The sequence below is a fragment of the Euprymna scolopes genome, chromosome 43 (assembly GCF_053919585.1).
Source record: "Euprymna scolopes isolate OS-2025 chromosome 43, ASM5391958v1, whole genome shotgun sequence".
Taxonomy (NCBI): domain Eukaryota; kingdom Metazoa; phylum Mollusca; class Cephalopoda; order Sepiida; family Sepiolidae; genus Euprymna; species Euprymna scolopes.
In genome coordinates, this window is record NC_136524.1 from 44,039,518 (window position 1) to 44,063,251 (window position 23,734).

The window sequence follows — 23,734 nt, forward strand, 5'->3', positions numbered from 1 at the left end:
CTTTAAAAAATCACTCGCAAATGCGACTGTTTCACTAGCAATGTAGAGCCCGCAGATGTCTTTTGAAAAAGAATTCTGACTAGGAAAATACCTGGGAAGCCAATGTCAACAATAGAATCTTTGGATTCATACAATATTATGATGAATAAAAAAAGGAAAGGAAAAGAAAAGGGGAAAAAAATGTTCTTTTTACTTCCCTTTACCTAAAGAAAAGAAAATTTTGCCCCCCAATCCATTTCTAGACTTAAAGTTAACATATTTATATTTTGTGGGATTCAAACATTTTGACACGCTCATTCTCACGCATGAAAGCTGAAAATCTCATGCATTTGTTCTTTACGTGTAAAATTGTCACGCATTTCATAAAATTCTCACATTTCATAAAATTTTGGTTAAGTTTGAATATGAAAAGAACCATTATCCTCTGTACTTACTGTGAAATTAGCAGTTGATGCTATTACATTCAAACCCACATATTTCATTGCAAAAAAATAAATGCCACAAACCGCATAAAAGAAAAAAAAAGAATTAATTATTTATTGCTTATATAAGACAAATTTATTATTTACAATTATTTTTAATTTGTATGTAGTTAATGTGTTTTTACTTAAAATATTATGTATATCATCTGAGTGTATGGCATAATTCACTTTTGAAACTGTGATATTTATGAACCGAGGAGAGTTGTAATACCTTTTTGGGGTTCAATTCTGGTAAAACTCTTTGTAACTCCCTTTATTTTTTTTATATGTCGTTTCTTTTTTTTTTTTTTTTTTTTTATTATTACATTTTTTTTTTTACATAGTAGCAGGCCATCCAGCATTGCCCAATCATAAAATAAGCTAAAATATATTTTAATTTATGCAGATTTCATTATTATTATTATAGAACCAATACTCTATTGATTATTATATTGTACCCAATATATATATACTAGTGGTTTCAAAGGTTAAAAAAATATATGTATTGGGTACCATCAGCTAGAATCGAAACCAAAACATTTAGCACTCCAGCCTTATTCACTACCATCCGAACTCCAAGCTATGGTCCCCTCCTTTGCCAAACTTTCACAAAAAAAAAAAAAAATAATAAAAAACCCACTTGATTAGCTACAACTACTATCAGCAATTTTTCCCACTCTCTCTGCACCTAAATCTAAAAGCAAATTTCATGAACAAAACTTCTTTCTTAGAACTGCCTACATGTAGAACACTGTTCTGCTGGCCTGCTTCCCTGCCGATTACAACATGGTAGCCTTAAAGTCCAATGTAAATAAGTTCTTGTTGACCAGTCCCCTTAAATAATCCAAATTCTACTTAATCTACATCATTTACAATTAATAAATTACCACCTTACATTCATTAACCTTTATCCTCGAGTGGCCTTCAGGCCTTGATGAGTAGTGACTCCCTTGTAAAAAAAAAATATGAGCTAACTCCATGTGTATATAAAAACTTAGCGTTAAAGGTGTAAATGTATATCTACGCATGCAATAATAAAAATCGACTCTAAAACATTCAATCTTTGAATACATGAAGGTTAGGGTTAAAGTTTGGATACATGAGGGATAGCCGAATTGAGACAACTTTTTATGCAAAATTTTAACAGATTCCAAAGTACATTTTCAGAATTTGAAGTTGCAAGTCACATTTTTTCAAAAAAAAAAAACATTAAAGAGCAGTTCGAAGGCTTCAAAATTACCTTCAAATTTAGAAAGGGTTACACTAATAAATAAAATATTTTAACGATTTTTCTATTAGCTAGCTGTACTTCCTTGTACAGGAGTCATTTTGCTTTCATTGTCTTTTTTTTGTATCAAATTACTCTTTTCTTTTAAAAGAAAAGAAAATACGATTTTGAAAGTTAAATTTCATAATCATAGTGTTGTTTGGTCAATAAATTATTGATTGCATCAAATTGTTGGATTCTAACGGATTCCAAATCACATTTTAAAAATATGTAGTATAACAAGGTAACATTTTTTCCAACTATTAAAACTAGCGGGGGTACCCGGCATTGCTCGGGTGGGTGGAGGTGTATTAAGGACTCCTAGGGGTGGGGGGTGAAGAGAGGTATTAAAAATAAAAAAATTTTTAAAAAGGGGGTAGTGTTATGGAGTTCCCCCGGTATTGCTTGGGTCGATGTTCTACCTTACTAATATTCCTGGTGAACCAAGTGCAAAAGAGATCCAGACAATTGCACTTAAGGGAACAGTCAGGATACTAAAAAGAGCTCTCGGTTGGTTTCAATAAAAAGTGGGGCAATGTTGGCAGCTGGTTTGGCTGCCCCATACCCAGCATTACAATCTTCAAAGGAAGAAAAATGAAAAAAAAAAAAAAAAAAAAACATACACACATTTTCCCTTTTATATATGTAGAAGATTAATATGGCATAATTACATTGACACATTGGTTCCCCGTGAGATAACAGAAGTTAAGCAACATTGAGCTTGGTCAGAATCAGATGGATGACCATTTTGGAATTCCAGGCATATAGGAGAATATCAACACTTCCCTGTCACCTATGGTAATGGGGATATAAATGCAGCAAGGAACCGTTTCTGGATTTGATATTCTCTAGAAATTTCCAAGGAAACCGGTTTAACCAGTCTTGGGTGAATGCACCTGTGTATTTATTCATTTTTTTTTTTTTTTTTTTTTTTTTTTAAATTAAAACATTAAAAATGTTTAATTTGTTCCTATTTACTTTGCCTCCCCACGTTAGACACCAGGGTCGTTTTTTAATGTGGGGAAAAGGAACAAAAATTTTAAGTTGTCTCAGTCGTGAAAGATTTCTCCCCCACTAACCGAGAACAAAAAATTGAAGTGTAGTATCAGAACAGATACTACACTTTGATCTAGGCCTGAAGGCCAAATTTTTAATTTGTTTACAAAGGAAAAGAAAATATATTCTGGCAAACTTAATTTCGTAATTTTTTTAAAAAGTTTTTTTGTTTGTTTAATACCTTTGAACTACTTTTATTTCAATCACATTGTATTGATAGTATTGGAAAAAAAAAAAAAATGCAAATCACATAAGGATGAGCAACGTACACACACAACATACACAGAAAAAGTGATCACACAAAAAGATAAAGAAACCGCTACAGAAAAAAAGAGAGTTGAGGGGGACGGACACACTATTTACCTTCCATTTAGTTTTTTTTTACTAGCCTGGGTGCCCGGCATTGCCCGGGTGTTTGGAGGTGTGTGTTGAGCAAGAAAACAAAAAAAAAAAAAAAGTGGTAGTAGACTAAGACTTGTACAGATTAGCTACCAATCAGAAACTCCTCTGAAATTAAACATGGCTTTCAATTAAAAAACATTATTTCATAATTTTAATTTGAAAATTTAGAAAACCGAATAATGTTATATAATTTTTTGTTGAAGGATTAAAATCACTTTTGTTTTCAAGACTTTTGTTGTTTGGACAACTTATTTATAAAAGAAGACTTAGTGATATTTTTTGTTCGTTTGTTTTATTTTTTTTTTCTTCTTTTCATTTTGTTGGTATTAACCCAAGGGGTCAACTGCTCATGAAGAGAGAAAAGATAAATACATAATGTTTGAAGATACAGGAGAGGTATCAGAAGAAGAATTAGTTTGAATCCATTAATCAATATTAAATTAAGGCCAAAGTCCAAGCAAAGAAACAAACTTAACATTACTAAACATGAAGTCCTGTCACTTTTTAGCAAGCTTCAACCTGATGTGGAGAAACTAATGTTGTGTAACACAACCCCTTAGCAGGGAGCAAACAGCAACATTAAGGAGCAGAATGGTAGCAGTAAAAGAGTGAAATTGGTACCAGATTTCAAGCTTTTATTAGTAAAGCTCTCCCAGACAACAGCGGGTGACTTAACGGGTTTCTAATATATCAAATACAGAAACAACTTGAAGTTGATAATAACAAATAACTTGCTGCAGGAGTTAGTTTTAATTCCTTACTCAATATTAATATGTTGTTTACTCCCAAGCAACGCCAAGTAAGGAAAGCTTGTTCTAAAATATAAAAATTGCCTCCACCCCGACCCCAAACAATCTAAATGTTTGAGATTTCTTTAAATAAATTCCTTTGGGAACATGGAATTCTCAGTAACATTTACCACTTTCAGATAATTTCTGTGGTTACAATGTTTCGTCCATTTTAACTTCTGGTCTTTCTCAGGCACTTATATCGAACTCTCATCAAAAGGAAGTGTTAATTTGAACCCAACCTTTTTATTGAAACTGAGCTGAGAGTTAGACATTTTACAACTCATTCTCCAGTCAACTTGATGAAGCACCCTAACTGTCTTTGCTCAGGATTGAACTCAGGATCTTAAGATAATGTGTACACTTTAATCAACATTTTAGTAATTTTCCGAGTCCTGTAAACCCATTAAAACTTTCGGTAATGGCATATAAAACGAGAGACCCTAAGTTTCAAAGATGACGGCAGGTCTGTCAATGTAGGTATGGAAGGACAAAACTGATACAATACTTCTGCTATTCTTCAAAACTGCTTACTTATATATTTGGACAAAACATTCAGATTTTTTTGTTTTTTGTTGATATATATTTTTTCCCAAATATACTTACATTTTCGTTTTTTAAATGTAGGATATTTAAATATACTTTATTTATACATACTTTATTTAAACCTGCACAGTCTATTAGGAGTGTCGCAGATTTAAAAAAGAAATATTTATTTAACTATAATTTTATTTTCTTCACCCCCTTTAAAATAAAAATATATAAGAATAAGTAAACTTTCTTTATCAATAGATTTTGTTTTTTTTAATCACATATCTTTTTCAAATAACCATGTTCATATTTTTGTCAAATTGTTTAGATATTTCTATGCGATTAAAAAACACAAAATCAATTGATAAAGAAAGGTTACATAAGTTTATATATTTTTATTATAAGGTGGGTGAAAAAAAAATAAACATAAAATATAGTTAACTATAAAAAATTATTTTTTTAAATCGGTGACAATCGTCATATACTTTATTTAAACCTGCACAGTCTATGTAAATAAAGAATATTTTAATACACTACATTTAAAAAGAGAAAACGTAATTATGTTAGAAAAAGTATATCAACAAAAAAATCTTAATAATTTGTCCAAATATATATAAGCAGTTTTGAAGAATAGCGGAAGTATTGTATCAGGTTTGTCATTCCATACCTCAATTGGCAGACCTGTCGCCATCTTTGAAACTTAGGGTCTCTCGTTTTAAGCACCGTTACCAAACTTTCTCCTATATTAGAGACATCCGTATTGTGTCCAAATCAATGCTTGTTCTGCTGAGTAGATTAGTACACAGACATAAGAGATGTAACAAAAACATGAATAAAACTGCATACCTCTATTTGACAACGTAAGGATGAGTCAAAGTCTTATTTAGGACTTACTTCGTTCTTTTTTAGACTTGAAAACCCATTTTCTCCTCTATTAGAGACTCCTAACTCTACACTTAGCATTGAAGATGTCTGGTGTTGAATTCCTCAATTCATACAAAAAACACTGAATATTGTGATAAAGAAAAACATTTGCTTCTTTATAACATTTGGAACATTTTGCACTCTGACATAATTCAATGACTGTGTGTTAGACAAGAATGCAGCCACGGAATTTTTTTTATTTTTTACAGAACCATTTCAACAATGTTATCAGACCAATCGTATTCAATTATCTAGACATTTTGATATTCTTTTCGTTAATTTGTTAAATCGTCATGCCGTCTTCGTTCAGGATTGTACTCAGCACCTGCATATTTTAAACAACGCCAGAGTCCACTCGGCCATATGTCCAAGGAGTTCAATCGTGAACAAAGATGGAAAGGTGATTGAAGTGAATACAACCTGAAGAATGCAATGCGAAAAATGAACAGGATTGGCTTCAAAATTCCGTGATGGTTCCAGATTTCCACAAGTAGAATCTTAAGAGCAAGATTTGCGAAACCTTGTGATAATAATAATAATAATCAAGATGAGGAAAACTGTCTGAAAATTGCAAAATAAATTCTTTTGATTACTAAAAATTTGGCAACAAAATCCAAAATTTTTTTTTTAAATATTGGATTTTAATATTTTTATTCTAACAGAGATGGTTCTGTCTTTGTAAAATTAACCCCAAGTTATGTTTATTTGAACAAATTTCAAGCAATGAATATCAAAATATCTTATTAATATATTGTGGACAAACCTACAAAATGAGAAAAAAAAAAAAAAAAAAATCACTGCTGCAAACTTATTATGCTATACATCATCCAGGGTCCATTTTATACAACATCTTTATGGATAACAAAACAGAAGCCTTCTTTGCGAGCACAAAAAAAGTATAGAGAAAAATCTGAATTTATTATAATCATTACTTCATAATTTTTAGTTTAGCAAATCTATATTTTAGGGTCGGGTAAGCATGCCATAGCTGAATTTTTTAATACATGAATAATGAACAAGGTTTTCTGCTCGACTTTTGTTTAAAAGGGATATGGAAATTAAGGAACATAAGCTGCAATGTGTAGTATCTGTTCTGATACTACCCGCCATCTTTTTTGTTCTCGATCAGTGAAGCACAAGCACAAGCGAGGTGATTTTTTTAATTTCAATTCAGGATGCCCCTTTTTTGAAGAGGAGATAGTTTTACTTTGTGTCTATTTCTACTGTCGGGGGGGGGGGCAAGTAAACTAGGTGGAGGGGACTTTTGACCCAAGGGTTTTTGACTAGGAGAAAACTGTAGTTCTGATGCTAATCTTTAATCTTTTCCATCTTCGGTAAGTGCAACTCGTTCTAGACTGAGGTAATTTAAATGGAGAACTCATTCTAGACCGAGGTAATTTAAATTTTTATCCTAATCTAAAAGTGCCTCTTTTTTATATTTTTTTTTTTTTAGGAACTGAATTTTTATCATGCATCTGTTTTCATGAGGAGGAAACTAAACAGGTATTTTAAAAGGTGTGTATATAGGGAGGGGAAGGTCCTACAGGTCCACCAATTAGTTAAACTTGGAATCTATATTGACAAAAACTATCACACAAGATCTTGTGTGTCTCTTTCTCGCCTATATATATATATATATATATATATATATATATATATTGCACTACGAAACAGGTGCTGTTAAGAAATGTGCACACATGCCAAGCATACTTAAAAGAATAAATGGTAAACATCTTGAAATTTAGAATATAGACTTTTTCATTAATTTGTTATATGCTCTGTAATTACATTGAGCTTCATAAATTGAAGAACTGGTATAAATAAAAGGTGAAATATAATTGAAAAAACATTTCTTCTTCTTCTTCTTCACACACACACACACACACACACACATGGAAATATTCTTTATTCACTTATATTTCCTTTTAATATAAACCAATCCTTATTTAAGAAGCTCAATGTAATTACAGAGCTTATAATGAATCAATGACAAACGTCTATATTCCAAATTTCATGATGTTGACCATCTTACCATTCATTCCTTTAATTCAGTTGACATTTACACTTGTTGACAATATCTGTTTCATAGCACAAAATCATTCACTTAATTATTATATCAATCAATGAATCTATTTTGCCCTTAACCCATCAGAAGAAATAGCTACTATCAATCGACCAAAAGGAAATAGAATGCGTTTGAGCATGATTATAAAATCCGAAAAATAGAAGAGAAGCTGCAATTACCTTATTGTTTGATTACATTACGTCATTTTGAACTTGTTGCTATTTTCCTGATAAGTTAAGGGCATAGTAGATTCACTGATTGATATAATAATTAAGTGATTGATTTTGTGCTACAAATGTGTAGATGTCAACTGAATTAAAGGAATAAATTGTAAGATGATCAACGTCATGAAATTTGGAATATACACTTTTGTCATTTATTCATATATATATATATATATATATATATATATATATATATATATATATATATATATATACCAGGTTTTAAATATTCAAAAGTAAAAACCATTAAATTTCAACGAGGTTATTGATAGTGCTCAACTCAAAAAGCAAGATATTTTATTCAATTTAGGTACATAAAAGTCGCTACAATAAATCTACTGTTTTCAGCCTTAAAAGACATTGTCAGGCAACTATATACCTCTGGTTTTACTCAAGGTTAGTCATATAATTCCAGGTTAATATTTTTCAGAGGTAAAGCAACCAATAAAGTTTTAACAGGGTTAATACAAGAGTGCTCAATACCGAAGTAGAGCAAGATATACTTGTTATTTGTTTTACATAAGCATTTACATGAGCATGTTTCGGTCAGTAACTAGAGACATCTTCAGGCGATGTTGCTTATACAAAAAGTAATTCATATTCCTTTTTTTTTTTTTCAATTATATTTCACTCTTTGCATATGCTAATCTTTTTGCTTAGAAGCTCAATGTTAGTTAGATATAACAACAGAGCACATATAAAAGAACAGAAAAGAATAAACATTTGGTTAATTTTATTTATTGTGGACTATTATCCTTTTTTTTCTTCTTTTTTTTTTACATAGGCATCACCACATTATCAAGGCCAATAGGCCACTCGAGGATAAGGGTCAAAGAGTGTACAGTGGAAATTGGACAATATAGTAACCATTAGTAATGGAGATTTTTAAATTTGTTAACTTATATGGAACGGCTCATCAAAAACTTGTTTACATTAGACTTGAAGACAACCATATTGTAGTCAGCTGGAAAGCAGAAAAACAAAAGACAATCCTCATCTTTCTTAGTTGTTTTCACAACGTTTCGGCCCACTATTCCTCTGGCCTTCGTCAGTGGTAACAGCAACAGATAGGAACTCTGAATCTCCTGACTGCATTCACTGCAATTACTGCCTTCCGTCTCACCACGTTTTGGCCAAGTAAGCCTCTGGCCAGCTTTGGGTAGGATTGAAACCGCTATCTTGAGACAATTCTCATCTGGAACCGTAGAGAATCAACGTCCCTATCAACTTGGATTTTTTGGTCTTATAAATACATGTTTATTTATTATCTGATCTTCCATGGTCGGGTCCGTACCGAATGGTATATATATTATTTTAATTGGAATTCATTATTGACAGGAGTATTATTTACGAATTTATTTATTTATTGCGGACTATTATTCTCGTCTTTATTAGTTGTTGTTTCACGACGTTTCGGCCAACTAATTCCTCTGGCCTTCGTCAGGTGGTAACCGCGACAGATAGGAACTCTGAATCTCCTGACTGCATTCTCAGCAATCACTGCCATCTGTAGTTGTTGTTGTCTCACCACGTTTTGGCCAAGTAAACCTCTGGCACACTTTGGGTAGGATTGAAACTGCTATCTCCAGACAATGTCCATCTGGAACCGTAGCGATTCAACATCTCTATCAACTGCACCACGGGCCCCAAAGGGCGATCAAGGTTGGATTCTTTGATCTTATAAATACACGTTTATTTATTATCTGATCTTCCATGGTCGGGTCCGTACCGAATGGTATATATATTATTTTAATTGGAATTCATTGAGATATTTATTAATTTTATTTTATTGCGGACTATTATCCTCATCTTTTCTTAGTTGTTTCATGACGTTTCCTATCCGTCACGGTTACCACCTGACGAAGGCCAGAAGAATAGTTGGCCGAAACATCGTGAAACAACTAAAAAAGACGAGGATAATAGTCAGCAATAAATAAAATTAATAAATAATACTCATCTCAGTGAATTCCAATTAAAATAGTATATATATACCATTTGTATCTTGGGAAGTGGCTATATGGTTAATATTTTTCAGAGGTAAAGCAACCTATAAAGTTTTAACAAGGTTAATACAAAAGTGCTCAATACCGAAGTAGAACAGGATATACTTTTTGTTTTACATAAGCATTTACATGAGCATGATTTGGTCAGCCTGTTACAAATAACTAGAGACCTCTTCAGGCGATAATGCTTATATAAAAGTAATTTATATTCCTTTTTTCAACTATATTTCACTCTTTGCATATACCAAACTTTCTCCTTAGAAGCTCAATGTTAGTTAGATAAAACACCAGAGCACATATAAAAGAACAAAAAAGATTAAACATTTGGATCTTGGGAAGTGGCTATACTGTTATTCTTAACGTGATTTACTCAAAAAATATATGGCATCTCATGTGTTTGTCGCTCCGACTTAAATTTGATAAGTGCACATGTAATTCCTATTTTTATTTTTTTTTTTATTAATCAGATATTTAATTAAATCAAAACTAAAATGAGGAAAAACTAAAACGAATTTTTAGAAATCCTGTTTAATATATATTCGAAGGTGAACAGTTACATTTGGTCACTACAAACAGCCATCTGTTTCAGTCAATAAGATTTCGTCAGGAGACCCTGAACCATTCGATGCTATAGAAAAATTAGTTGTTTTTTTTTCTATAACATTGAATGGTTCAGATTCGCCATACGAAGTCTTATTGACTGAAACAGATGGCTGTTTGTAGCGACCAAATGTAACCGTTTACCTTCGAATAAATAATAGCAAATATTTTGCTCTTGTTATCGAGCACTAACAACCTCGTGGCATTCATTAGTCCCTACTTTTGAACACCTCAAGCCTGAATATATATATATATATATATATATATATATATATATATATATGGGGGGGGTCCAGCAGAGTGCCCTATTATAAGGGAAAATTTTCCAAAAATAAGAGCGTATTATTTATATTTTTATTTTCAGAAAGTTTAGATGAGATGTCATCGGTACCGTCGGTTTCAAACCAGATAATAGGGGGACCGTTTTTGATAGCCATATCAAGCTCTCTTCAGCTTATGCTCATCAACAAACATTACTATATTTTTAATTCTTTTTACCAAGTCTCCGCCCGGGCAATGCCGGACAATAAATAAAGCTAGTAAAACTAAATGATTACAATTTTAAGTTGTAGTTTCAAAATGAAAAACAAAATGAAACAAAAATATAAAGCGGAAGTCATAATCCAATTTTACCATAAAAAAAAGACACAAAAAATAAATAAATAAAAAACACACAAAAAAATAAATAAATACAAAACAATCGATATACTTCCAACAATTAGGAAACCGGCAATATTTGATCGGCTCGGTAATCGATATTTATTTTCTTAAAGCTCATTAACAATGGTAAATAACAAATAAACTATTTATTATAATTTTGGGTGTTTTTGTTTGTTTGTTTTTAGCATAAGCGAACAGGGGAAAAAATAGCAGAGACCATCACCTTGCTAAAAGGAGACGTGGTTTTACAAGGTCGATTATTTGAAAACATAAATATAAAAGCTTATGGTATGGCGTCTAGAATCAAATAAGCATTAAATATATTAAAATACGCGTTTCTTTTTAAAATAATAATAATAAATAAATAAATAAAGATCAACAATAACAATGAGAGTAATAATATAATTTATTAGTGTATACAACAATTTGCACATGAAGTCAAGATAGTGTTTTCTGTTTTCATATTTAAATGCGTGAGAATGTTTGACGCAACGTTAGGTAAGAATTACAGCATTTTGCAAAGTTATCAAATTGCATTATAAAATGCTATACTTTATGGAATAAATTATTATTTTAGAAATTAAATTATACTAAAAATCAAACAGTATGGATCTGCAATATATATAAACATTATATAATTTAAGATAACGTTGTCGAAATTACATTAAAAAAAAACTGCATACATAACATTTTTTTTTATCATTTATTCTTACATAAAAGAAAAAACAACAACAATGTTTGATATGAAATAATTTTAGTAAATGAAAAAATAAAACCAATAAAACACACACACACACACACACACACACACACACAAAGAAAAAACAATTTAGCATGAGGAGACGGAAAAATAATAACTTTTAGAGGGATTTGTTAAATAATGAATCCGTAACTGCGTGTGACAATTTGCTTTTTTATTTTTCCGCCGGAAATATTGCTATTTTTTTTTTATATGTATTTAACAAAAAATTAATAATATTTTTAATACTTTTCTTTAAACTAAACAAACTCTTTTTTTTTCTTTTTTCTTTTTTTTACCTGTTAACTTAAGTAAAATAACAAAAATCACACTCATGTGTATACGTAAATAAAGGCAAATATATTTTAAATATAAATGAAATACAACACAAAATATTAGGTAATCGGGGTTACCGATGTTCGCATAATGATTTTAAAACAATAGCAAAACAAAGCAAAAACAAAACAGGATGTTTGATTTCTTGTTTTTTAACAAAACAAAGCATAAAATGTATAATTTGATAATACATTAATAAAACAATAGCAAAACAAGCAAAAAAAAACACAATTCAAAACATCAAGTGGATATATGTATAAAAACATGTATAATCCAAATAAATTAATACAATAAACATATGTATAAACTTAATTTGTATTCTTGCTTGTGTCTTGTTTTAAGTAAAATTTTAATATAAAATGTTTCGACAAACCTGCGTTGTTTTATGGTTCGCTCCATGACGAAGTCAAGATTCAACGTGGATTTTCTTGGGGTATTTTTTTTTTTTTTCTGTGTTTGTTTAAATCTGAATATATTTAATTTATTTTTTACATATCAGAGTATAACTGAATAATTTGTTCGTCTTGGGTTCATGTAAGCATTAGTTCTGCTTTTTATCTTTCTTTTTCTTTTCTTTTCTTTTCTTTTTACCCTTCTTAGAAAGTAAGGATGATTGTCACATTATCAGATAAATACCGAAGATGCAAGGCGAGGCTTTTTATAGTCAGTTCTCGGGTTTCCGCTACGTCAATGCGGGAGCGGTTATTATTTATATATTTTGTTGTGGCGGTGGAGAAAACATGAGGGAGCAGCCCGTATTTGAAAGGCGGAACGAGAGGACAAAGCAAAGGTAAAATTATTCGCCCATACCGGAGAATGCCGACGGGCTGCACAAGCAATTTTTTAAAAGGTAAGAATGCCCCTCCTTTAGGGGCGTTGGCTTAACTCTCCCCACTCCGACCTTGTGTCACATCTTCATGCGGCGGAAGGTAAATACCTATTACACGCTCATGGGCAATTATAAATTGTGAAATATATATATATATATATATATATATATATATATATATATATATATATATATATATATATATATAGAGAGAGAGAGAGAGAGAGAGAGAGAGAGAGACAGACAGACAGACAGACAGACAGACAGACAGACAGACAGAGACAGACAGACAGAGACAGACAGACAGAGAGAGACAGAGGGGGTCGGAGAAAGAGACAGGAAACGAGTAAATATATGTGGGGGAGGGGGTAGAGAAAGATAAAAAGAGTAAAGAAAGAGAGAAGGAGAAACAGAGAGGAGGTGAAGAGAAGGGCGAAAGAAAAGCGACAAAGAGAGGAATACAAAGAAGAGTAGGAGAAAGACAAGAGACAGACAGCGCTAGATAGGTGGGAGTAAATAAAAAGAAAGGGTGAAAAAAAGAAATATGTAATCAATCAGGGAGCAGTCAGTATTTATAACGTAAAAAAAAAAAAAAAAAACATCGCGAAAACAAGCATGGGAGACGGCATTAAACGCGCACTTGTTTTTATATGTCAAAGAGAGAGAGACAGAAACAGAGAGAGAGAGAGAGACAGAGAGACAGAGAAAGAACGAAAGAAGACGAGAAACAGGGAGGGCGAGAGAGAGAGAGAGAGTGAGGCACACTGAGATGTTTTTTTGACCCAGATATAAGAATGAAAATATTTATCAATTATTAAAGAATTACGCATCTTTCTCGTTTTATCTTCTTGCTAATTCTTATAATGGAAAGGAGCAAGTCCCAACTAGCTTCGTTACGCACTTTCCAAATAAATACATTAAAACCAAAGAAGCTTATTTTGTTTGTTTGTTTGTTTGCTTGTTTGTTTGTTTGCTTCATGTTAACTTTTTTGGCAACGTTCAAAAGAAAAACAGCTTGTGACATCTTTTCTTCATTCTGTTGCCTATTTATTCATTTTATTCTATTTTTTTTTTATTAATTCTATGTAAATCTTCTAATTGTTTTATTTATGATAATAAATTACAGATTATTAGAGATCTCTTGCGGCCTGCTGGCAGCTAACCACTTGCGTACTATCAAAAACCGAACGTTGCTGAACCGACGCTTGACCTTCACCTTTTTGAATAACCCTTGACCTTTGACCTGATTGATTGACAGTTCATATGGACACATTACTCATTAGGAGTTGTGCGATTCTACATAGCTGAAACCACTGTCATTAATTTCCCCCACTCTTTATCTGTGCCTAAATCCAAACGTAGATTCCATGAGCAGAGCTTCTTTCTTAGAAGTTCACGACTGTGGAACTCTCTTCCGTTTGCCTGTTTCCCACCTGACTACAACTTGGATGTCTTCAAGTCCAACATAAACAAATTCCTGACAAACTGCTCTCTTAAGTAAGACACCCTATCAAATATTCAATACTAAGGCATTGATTACTGTACACGCAATAGCCCTTATCTCGAATGGCTTCCGGGCCTTGATAAGTGGTGACCGCCATGTAAAAAAAAAAAAAAAAAGACAACTTACTACAAGTCTAACTGCCCCTTTCAGGACAACTAGTAGCCATTTTTTTTTTTTTCATAAATAAAATAAAGATTTATTTCCTCTCGTGAATAAATGTCCCTGCTAAGCGATTTGGCCACACATTGACCAACCAGCTGTAAGGCGCATTGATTGTATCTGTTCCGTAAGGAATTTCTTTAACCCCTTTAGGAATCATGGTCGGTCATTTTCTTGAAGTGACGTCAACAACAACAACAACAACAACAAAAGAAAAAGAAAAAGACAGGATTGACATACAGGAAAGAATTGTACATTCATAAAGTGAAAATATTAAATTTTATTTACCTCCAATTTTATTAAAATAAAATTTTTAAAAAATTAAAAAAAAACAAAACAAAAAAAACACAGAAAACTAAATGAGACATGATAAGTTAAAATTGGAGGAAATTTCACTCCTTTTCCACATCGTCACACGCTAAATCGGCTGATGTGTGATGAATATCTAAGATCAAATTTACAAAAGATATTTGCGACTTCATCGGAAAGGAGCAAGACAACAAATCCCGCTCCTCCCCCGCCTCCCAATCAGCTTGCAAGCCACATTGATTCCTCTGTCCCTTAAGGAACTTCTTTAGCCCTTGTGGAAATCAATCACGGTCAGTCAGCAGAGAGAACCCGGCAAGCATCAAAGACAGATCTCTCTCTCTCTCCCTCTTTTTCTCTCTTCCCCCTCTCTCTCTCTCTCTCTCTCTCTCTCTCTCTCTCTCTCTCTCTCTCTCTCTCTCTCTCTCTCTCTCTTCTCACTGGATTTTCCAGCATAGACAATCTTTGCCCAAAGAAAACTGCTGACTAATCTTCGAAAGGCCAAAGAACTCCTCTCTCTCTGTCTCTCTCTCTCTCTCTCTCTCTCTCTGTCTCTCTCTCTCTCTCTCTCTCTCTCTCTCTCTCTCTCTCTCTCTCTCTCTGTTACTCTAACACCTATCAACGTTCTGCCACTGAAATAAACCTTTTTGGTCGTTTTGCTGAAAGAGGTGTCGTTTTTTATTCCGTGCTACATGTTCAACTGCTAATTAATTTCTAAAGACTTTCCTACAACATTTACAATGCATAAATTGTTCTTCTCAGGACAACTTTCTTTTCATCATTGACATCAAGCTACCAAACCTAGCGAGTCGCTTCTCCAACCTTGATGACGTTGTGCGAGACTAGAAAAGGCTCGCACAAAAACACGCATTCACATCTCAAGCCATTTTTCTTGTCATACACATACGCGCACACAAACATACGCGCGCACGTACACACATGTACATATATTCACGTACGCGTATATACACTCACATTCACGTGCATATACACACATGTACGCACACATACACGCACACGTATGCACACATGGGCAACGTCACTTCCCCTTTGAAGTAAATCCACACATGCGCAAAAGACCACCGGAAACACCTATAAAAGCAAGAGAGCTGAGCTGTTCAACCCTTTTTCGAACCAGCTTCCGACCTGAACGGGCGACGGACCAACCGCGCGTCCTTTCGGGGCACGTGCGACCATGCACGTCACGTCCCCTGCTACTGTATGTGAGGCAAGAGCTAACAAACAGTACGTACACTTTATACGCTTTCTCTCTCCATGAACTGGATTGACTTTCTCACTCTTTTTTCCCTTTTGCTTTGATCCATCAACCAGACAAGTTCGCGTCCACAGATAGTGGCCTGAAGACATTTCTACGTGGACAAGTACCAACATGTGCGCGCAGCTTTACTGATGTCAACCCTCTATCTTTTTCTTTGTCTACACGCTGGACTGCCATTTCTCGTTCCACTACATTACTCACTCCTCATTCCACGCGCGAACATGAACACGAGTTACACATAAAACATTCATTTTTCAACAGAAAATAAACGAAATGTTTATTTTATCCAGCAATTGAGTTTTGTTTCCTTCTTTCCATTCGTTTCATTATTTTCTTTTGTAATGAGTTAGGATATTTATATCCTGGCCCGCAACAACGTCTATGCTCAACCACCAACATTGGAGAAGTAATCCAACCAATCACTCCTTATTAATACTTCCTTTGACACCAACAAATGAAAACCCCTTTTTTATTATTTATAAATAATTATTTGTTATTTACAAATTTAACTCCCATGAGCATGATGTTATAGTTCGCTTGAAGCATTGTGCATAGTGTGCAAGAAGTTTTATTAGAAGATTATTACATAACAGTTTTGTAGGAGAACGCCCTTGTGTATGAGACAAGGAAATTGGTTATTTGTTATTATTGTTATTTGTTATTATTATTTGTTATTATTATTATTATTATTATTATTATTATTATTATTATTATTATAGATATTATTGTTTGTTATTATTATTATATAGATTATTATTATAGATTATTATTATTATTATAGATTATCATTTATTATTATTTATTTTACTATATAGATTATTATTATCATAGATATTATTGTTTGTTATCATTATTATATAGATTATTACTATTATAGATTATTATTATTATTATTACTATTATAGATTATTATTATTATTATTATTATTATTATTATAGATTATTATTATTATTATTATTATTATTATAGATTATTATTATTATTATTATTATTATTATTATTACTATTATAGATTATTATTATTATTATTATTACTATTACTATTATAGATTATTATTATTATTATTATTTGTTGTTATTATTATATAGATTATTATTATTATAGATATTATTGTTTGTTATTATTATTATATAGATTATTATTATTATAGATTTGTTATTATTATTTGTTATCATTATTATTTGTTATTATTATTATTTGTTATTATTTTGTTATTTGTTATTATTTTGTTGTGTTATTATTTTGTTGTGTTATTATTTTGTTGTGGTCATTTGTTATTTGTTATTATTAATAAATTGGTTTTGTTATTTACAAATTTAACTCCCGTGAGCATGATGTTATAGTTTGCTTGAAGCATTGTGCATAGTGTGCAAGAAGTTGTATTTGAAGATTATGACATAACAGTTTTGTAGGAGAACGCCGTTGAGTATGAGACAAGGAAATAAAAAGAAAGATCTCAATAATTTTCAATTTATTTATCAACATAATGCGTCGCACCAAGATAATAATGCAGTGTAAAGTTCCCAAATTTTCGAGGTATACCTCTTTATCAAAGTGACAAAAATAAAAAAAATAAAAACATGTACAATTGTTCGGTAGAGCTGAAAATAAAAATCTTCCAAACGGTGAGTTGAAAGTAGTCCTTAGCTTGATAGACAAATACTTGCTCTACGTAATCAGTTTTGTTGGCTCATTGTGAGTTGCTGTCCCACTGAGTCAACTTGTTCTCTGTAAAATTGTTGATATAAATATGTTTTGTTTGTAAATTCATGTTTCTACTTTCATTTCCAAATTTAAATTGTTAAGTTAGCACTTGCTAACTGGTGACATTCATGTTTTATATTCATCTTTTTCATTCGCCAATTTAACTCGCACTGTTCTTGGTACTTTTCAAAGACTTTACCATCACCAAAATACACTATCTGCAGCCAGGAGGGACACTACATAATCACACAGGCAACATATAGCAAAGAAATGTCCGAATACCAAGTCAAATAAGCGATCACTGTATCATCTCTCTTAGTACATTTGTCGCCATACAACATTTTCAATACCAGGAACCGATATTAATCTCTAGAAACAAATGGTCAACCAATGCACAAAATTTGCAAAAGTGGTACAGACTTTTATCATTGGGGAGTGCTTCATGAACATTCTAGAGTACTTAACTCACACCGACTTCATGGAATAATAGGTAAATGGCTGGCCGCTTAGATGAAGATCTTATATGAGAATATTTTATGAATGTAACTTGAGGGGGCAGAATTCAATCCTAGATAACATTTCATCTTATCCCATAACCCTAGAATCAAATCGAAACCTAAGTCTAACCCTATTCAATGCAACTCAATTATTTGGCACATCCTATAACCTTAAACCTAAACCTAACCCTAATCTTAATCTTAACCTTTTCAGCCATTTCAGCACAACTATTTGACAAATCCCTTAACACTTACTCTAAACCTAATCCTTAACCTAAGCCTAACCCTAACTTTTTCAACTATTTCAGTTTAACTATTTGGCACACAAATATGATTTAGATTCCAACAGAGATGCCAATGTAAATAAATGTGGCATCACCTTCTTGTTTCTTGTCACTCATGATGAGAAGTGGGAATAAAGCCGAGACCAACGGACATGAACTAAATTACATTTCTACTCTAATGCATGTCTGCTGAACCAACTTGCCTTGTTCTTTATATTCCTATGCTTATGTTCTGTTTAAATAAAAAAAAAAAACGGTTAAATAAAGTTGATTTTAATTTAGGTGCTCGTCTGAACTCCAATCTCTGGTCCCCCCTCGCCAATCTTTCACGAAAAACACCCATCTAGCTGAATCCACTATGAAAAATTTCCCCCGCTCTTTATCAGTGCCTAAATCAAAACGTAGATTCCATGAACAAAGCTTCTTTCTTAGAACTGCACGCCTGTAGAACTCTGTTCCATCTGCCTGCTTCCCACCTGACTACAACTTGGATGTCTTCAAGTCCAACGTTAACAAATTCTTAATGAACCGCCCTCTTAAGTAAACACTTCATTAAATCTCCACACTAACGTACTGTACTTGCAATAACCCTTATCCCTGAGTGGCTTCCGGGCCTTGATAAGTGGTGACCACCGTGTAAAAAAAAAAAAAAATTTCTAGAGAAAATGTTGGCATTTTTTTACATGGAATTCTGATCACCCTATTCTCTTCTTCATCCCAAGCGAACCTTAGTTAAATGAATACAGGTTCTATTGCAGAATGGCTATCTCCAATTTCCGACAAGCGTCTCAAACCACTAACACCAGGAAGAGACGGTGGCTAAGTGGTTAATGGTACAAACTGACAACCTGGGTGTACTAAGTTCAAATCCAGTTGGTTCCGCAGCAATAATTTAGCTTACAGATGTTGGCAACCTCAACAATGATAGAATACTAACTAGAAAAATATCAGGGGAAACAAATGCCAACAAAAAAAAAAAAAAAATCATCCGATGTATGTAACATGAATAAAGGATACTCAACAGCAAGGGAACCCACTAACACCTCTACAGATTGTTGCAATATTTTTAGCATAATGATACTGGGTATGATCGTCTTGACACGAGAAGTGAACTACATACTGCTGACTCGGACTGGATTAATATTACCATTCTTTATCTAGAATTTATTACAACCCAAAACTGGATTGATACTTGATTTTTTTGCTTGGGACAACTATATTTAATATTCGCAATTGGATAATTTTTTTTTTCTTTACGATAGAGTCGTTTCTTTTGTAATCCCCTTTTTGTATCATTTTTGTTATGGGACCGTTACCAACACATTGATGGACTCTTCCAAATACTATATTAATCGAGAGTCAAGTACCATTGTGGGTATTGAGTACTCTACCGATATTCAACTAACAAGCAAGGCTTAGTTATGCCACGACTTTTCTCTAAATCTTGTTCCTTTTCAATCTGTCTGTGTGAGTCTGTGAGTGTGTGTGTACATTTCCCTACCAAACTACTCTGTCAATTTTCAGTCTACAGACTCGAGATTTGACATAAGGGGTATTGAAATTTGGGAAAATCTTTTTTATCAGTTTTCGGCCAGAAATTTGTCTGTCAAGGGGTCAAAGTTCAACGATTTGACCTTTGAAAACTCTACCAAACTCCTCCACCAATTTTGGGTCTAAGCACTTGAAATTTCAGATGTAGGTTACTTGGACATGGATCAAACTTTTTAATTTGCTTTGAACCCAAAACAATAAATGTTAAGGGGTCAAAATTGGGGTCACAGTTAAAAAAAAATTGACCTCTGCGGTCTCTCCCAAATTACTCAGCCAATTTCTGGTCTAAACTTTTGAAATTTTACATAAAGAGTATTCACACATAGGGCAAACTTTTTAATCGTTTTTTGGCCGAAAATTTGGTTGCCAAGGGGTTTATTTATTTATTTATTTTTTGCACTTGCACGGGTACCCGCTGCTATTTTAATTTTTTGGGTGGGTTTAGAAAAATATTTTTTTAGGGCTCCATTGGTTAATACCCTTACCATAAAACCTCTCCACACACAGGCAACGCCGAGTACCCCAGCTAGTACAGAATAAATGCCACTGTGGAATGCACCATGAAATAATGAAGAGCCATCAGTGTAAGTTTACATGAAGGCAAATACTTAATCACAGGAATGGTTTTCATCCTCCAAAGTTTTTTTTTTCTACTTGGGAGCCACCACTCATCAAGGCCCATAGGCCACTCGAGGATAAGGATTAATGAACGTAAGGTGGTAGTGTAGTAATCATTAATGGTGTAAATTGGGTAGAATTTGATTATTTATGATGGGGACGGCTCAACAAGAACTTGTTTACGTTGGATTTAAAGGCTACCATGTTGTATTCAACCGGGAAGCAGGCTAGCAGAACAGTGTTCCACAGGCAGGCAGTTCTAGGAAAGAAGCTTTGTTCATGGAATCTGTGTTTAGATTTAGATACAGTTAGAGTGGAGGAAATTGTATATAGTGGTTGTAGCTAGTCAAGTGTTTTTGCAAAAGTTTGGCAAAGGGGAAGCGTAGATTGGAGCTCAGTCGACTACTTGTTATGAAAATAATGATAGAGCAGAGACAGGCTTACAGCGTCGTTTCTGTGGGAAAGAAGTTGCAGGAAAGAAAAAAGGGCATCACGAACTAAGTTTTGAACCTGGTTTTGAACTCTATCAAGCCTGGATAGAGCGTGGCGAGCAACTTCTACCCAGATGTGGCAACAGTACTCCATTTTAGGACGTACTTGTAATAAAGGATTCATTCTTTTTTTTTGTTTTCTTTTTTTTAGAACCCAAATTTTATCTGTTTTTGGGTTAGGGTTATTTAGAACTTTTTATACAAAATATTCTTTATTTTTACTTAAAATCATGTTTTATTGAAAAAAAAAATAGCATTAAATTAGTTGTAACAAGTTGAATATTGTAAGCAAAATGATGATTAAAATCTTCCTTAACTGAAAAACTTAACATATATTTATGAATTCTTTTTTTATTTTTATTTATTTATTTATTTATTTTTTGACAAGGTGTCAAGGGAGATAAGTATGAAATCAGAATCTATAACACCATTCTATGCACACATCTTTATGGAAAAAAAAAAATCAACTACGCCACGGAAACCAAATAATATGAATAATCAACCATCATTTAAAAAAGTCAGAAACCTAATGATTTTAGTTTATTTAATAAAAAAAATAAAAAAAAATTAAAATAAATAGATTAAGTGCAGCAAACGTGGATTCCATGAACAAAGCTTCTTTCCTAGAACTGCCCGCCTGTGGAATTCTGTTCCACTGGCCTGCTTTCCAGCTGACTACAATATGGTTGTGTCATGGCACAATAGTAAAAAGAAGAAAATCAAGTCGAGGCTGGTTTAAAGAACAAGTGTATTTAACATCACAGATACAAAGGTAGGAAACAGGTATAACTGGCTTGCACACAACTAGTCAGTGGTATTACTAACACTATATATCGTGAGAACTGGTGTAATTTCCCTTGTGTTAGAAAGGCCAGTGTAACAAATATGGTTGTTTTCAAGTCCAATGTAAACAAATTCTTGCTGAGTTAACCCTTAAATAATCAAATTATACCAAATTCCCACTATTAACAATTACTACACTGTTGTCCTGATGACTACCGCACACCCATTAACCCATATCCTTGAGTGGCCTTCAGGCCTTGATAATGTGGTGGGCCCCCTTGCAAAAAAAAAAAATGCATTTATTTTTTAAGCATTTAAAAAATATGTTTCCTCTGGTCGCATAATTTCAGTACATATAACAAACAAACAAATACTGCACTCGGAAGGAGAAGATAATTCAAGGGGGATGGTATGATGATCACAGAACAGATTCTTAATTAACCTCAGATAAAAGTAGGGAGAAATGCCTGAGAGGGTAGTACCAAGACGAATTAACATCTACTACACTCTCTTCAAACAAGGAAGCAATGCCTGGGAGGGTAATGCCAAGACGAATTGACATAACTCTCTCTCCAAACGAGGAGGCAATGCCTGGGAGGGTAATACCAAGACAAATTGACATAATTCTCTCTCTCCAAAGAGAAGGTTGGTTGGTTGGTTGGTTGTTTTTGTTTTACGGCATATCAACCCTTTTCGGGTTATTTAATGCCGAATCTAAAGATTTTGAAGAAAAAAATTTTAATAGAATATATTTGTTGTTTTCAAGTCGGTTTCTATTTAACCCATAGTTGGAACCCTAACAGGTACTACCACTCCGGGTCAGAGTGGACCTGGGAGCAATGGCAATTAAAAGATGGCTCCACACTCCCCAAAGCCCACAAGCTGGAGCCTTACCATTGAATATAGTTTGAGGTCATATCCAGGACCCCCATTGAGGGACTTTTACCAAGACCGTCATAAAAGACAAGATGGCCGGTGGGCAAAAATAATTTAATCTGCTGACGTCATCACGGATAGTCCATACCGGTGACACCGGTAGTCACCGGTAGGCACTCGTAACGTCTTGAAGTCAGTGTAATATTTCTTTTTTTTATTAAAATGCCTTCACGGTGCATCGTTCCAAATTGCTGAGGAAATTATCGTAAAGGACCAAAAAGTGACAGTATTTTCATTTCCGAAAGATAAAGAATTATAATGCAGTAAAAAAAAAAAAGATTTTACACCATCTCCATTCAGCAAAGTAAGTTTTAACGTGCTCCCTCCCCCCTGTATTTAACACGATGTAACTATAATTTAATTCAATATTATCATCCTAAATGTTTTACCATTCAAAAGAAGAAGCTTCAAATAAATTGCTAATATTAAAAAAAATTTTTTTACAGCATACAAAACTAATGAAAATGCGAGACAACATCGACTCTTTAAAACACGATTTTTTTAAGCTGTTGACACACATGTTTTAAAAATCTAGCAAAAATTACTTTTCCTGAAATTTTTCAATATTTAAAAATAATTTATGCCGGCTGATAAAATTTTTAAACTTTTTTTTTAAAGCTAGAAAGATAAAATTTAAAAATACTTATTTATATATATATATATATATATATATATATATATATATATATATATATATATATATATATATATATGAAACTAAACTAAAAAAAAAAC

General features: G+C 32.8%; 1 protein-coding gene across 19 annotated transcripts in view; it reads right to left on the minus strand.

Annotated features, from left to right (window-relative positions):
• Positions 1–12,982, minus strand: part of LOC145268305 (hypoxia-inducible factor 1-alpha-like) — a 347,774-nt gene extending 334,792 nt beyond the window's left edge. For 16 of the 19 annotated variants that reach the window (XM_080123761.1, XM_080123758.1, XM_080123757.1 and 13 more), the window contains exon 1: positions 12,430–12,743. In XM_080123761.1, the coding sequence (XP_079979887.1) occupies positions 12,430–12,455 (26 nt within the window). In that variant the 5' untranslated portion in view covers positions 12,456–12,743. Of the gene's footprint in view, positions 1–12,429 lie in introns of all 19 variants that reach the window. The other 3 variants (XM_080123749.1, XM_080123746.1, XM_080123754.1) reach the window with 2 other exon arrangements.
• Between the last annotated feature and the right edge of the window lie 10,752 nt (positions 12,983–23,734).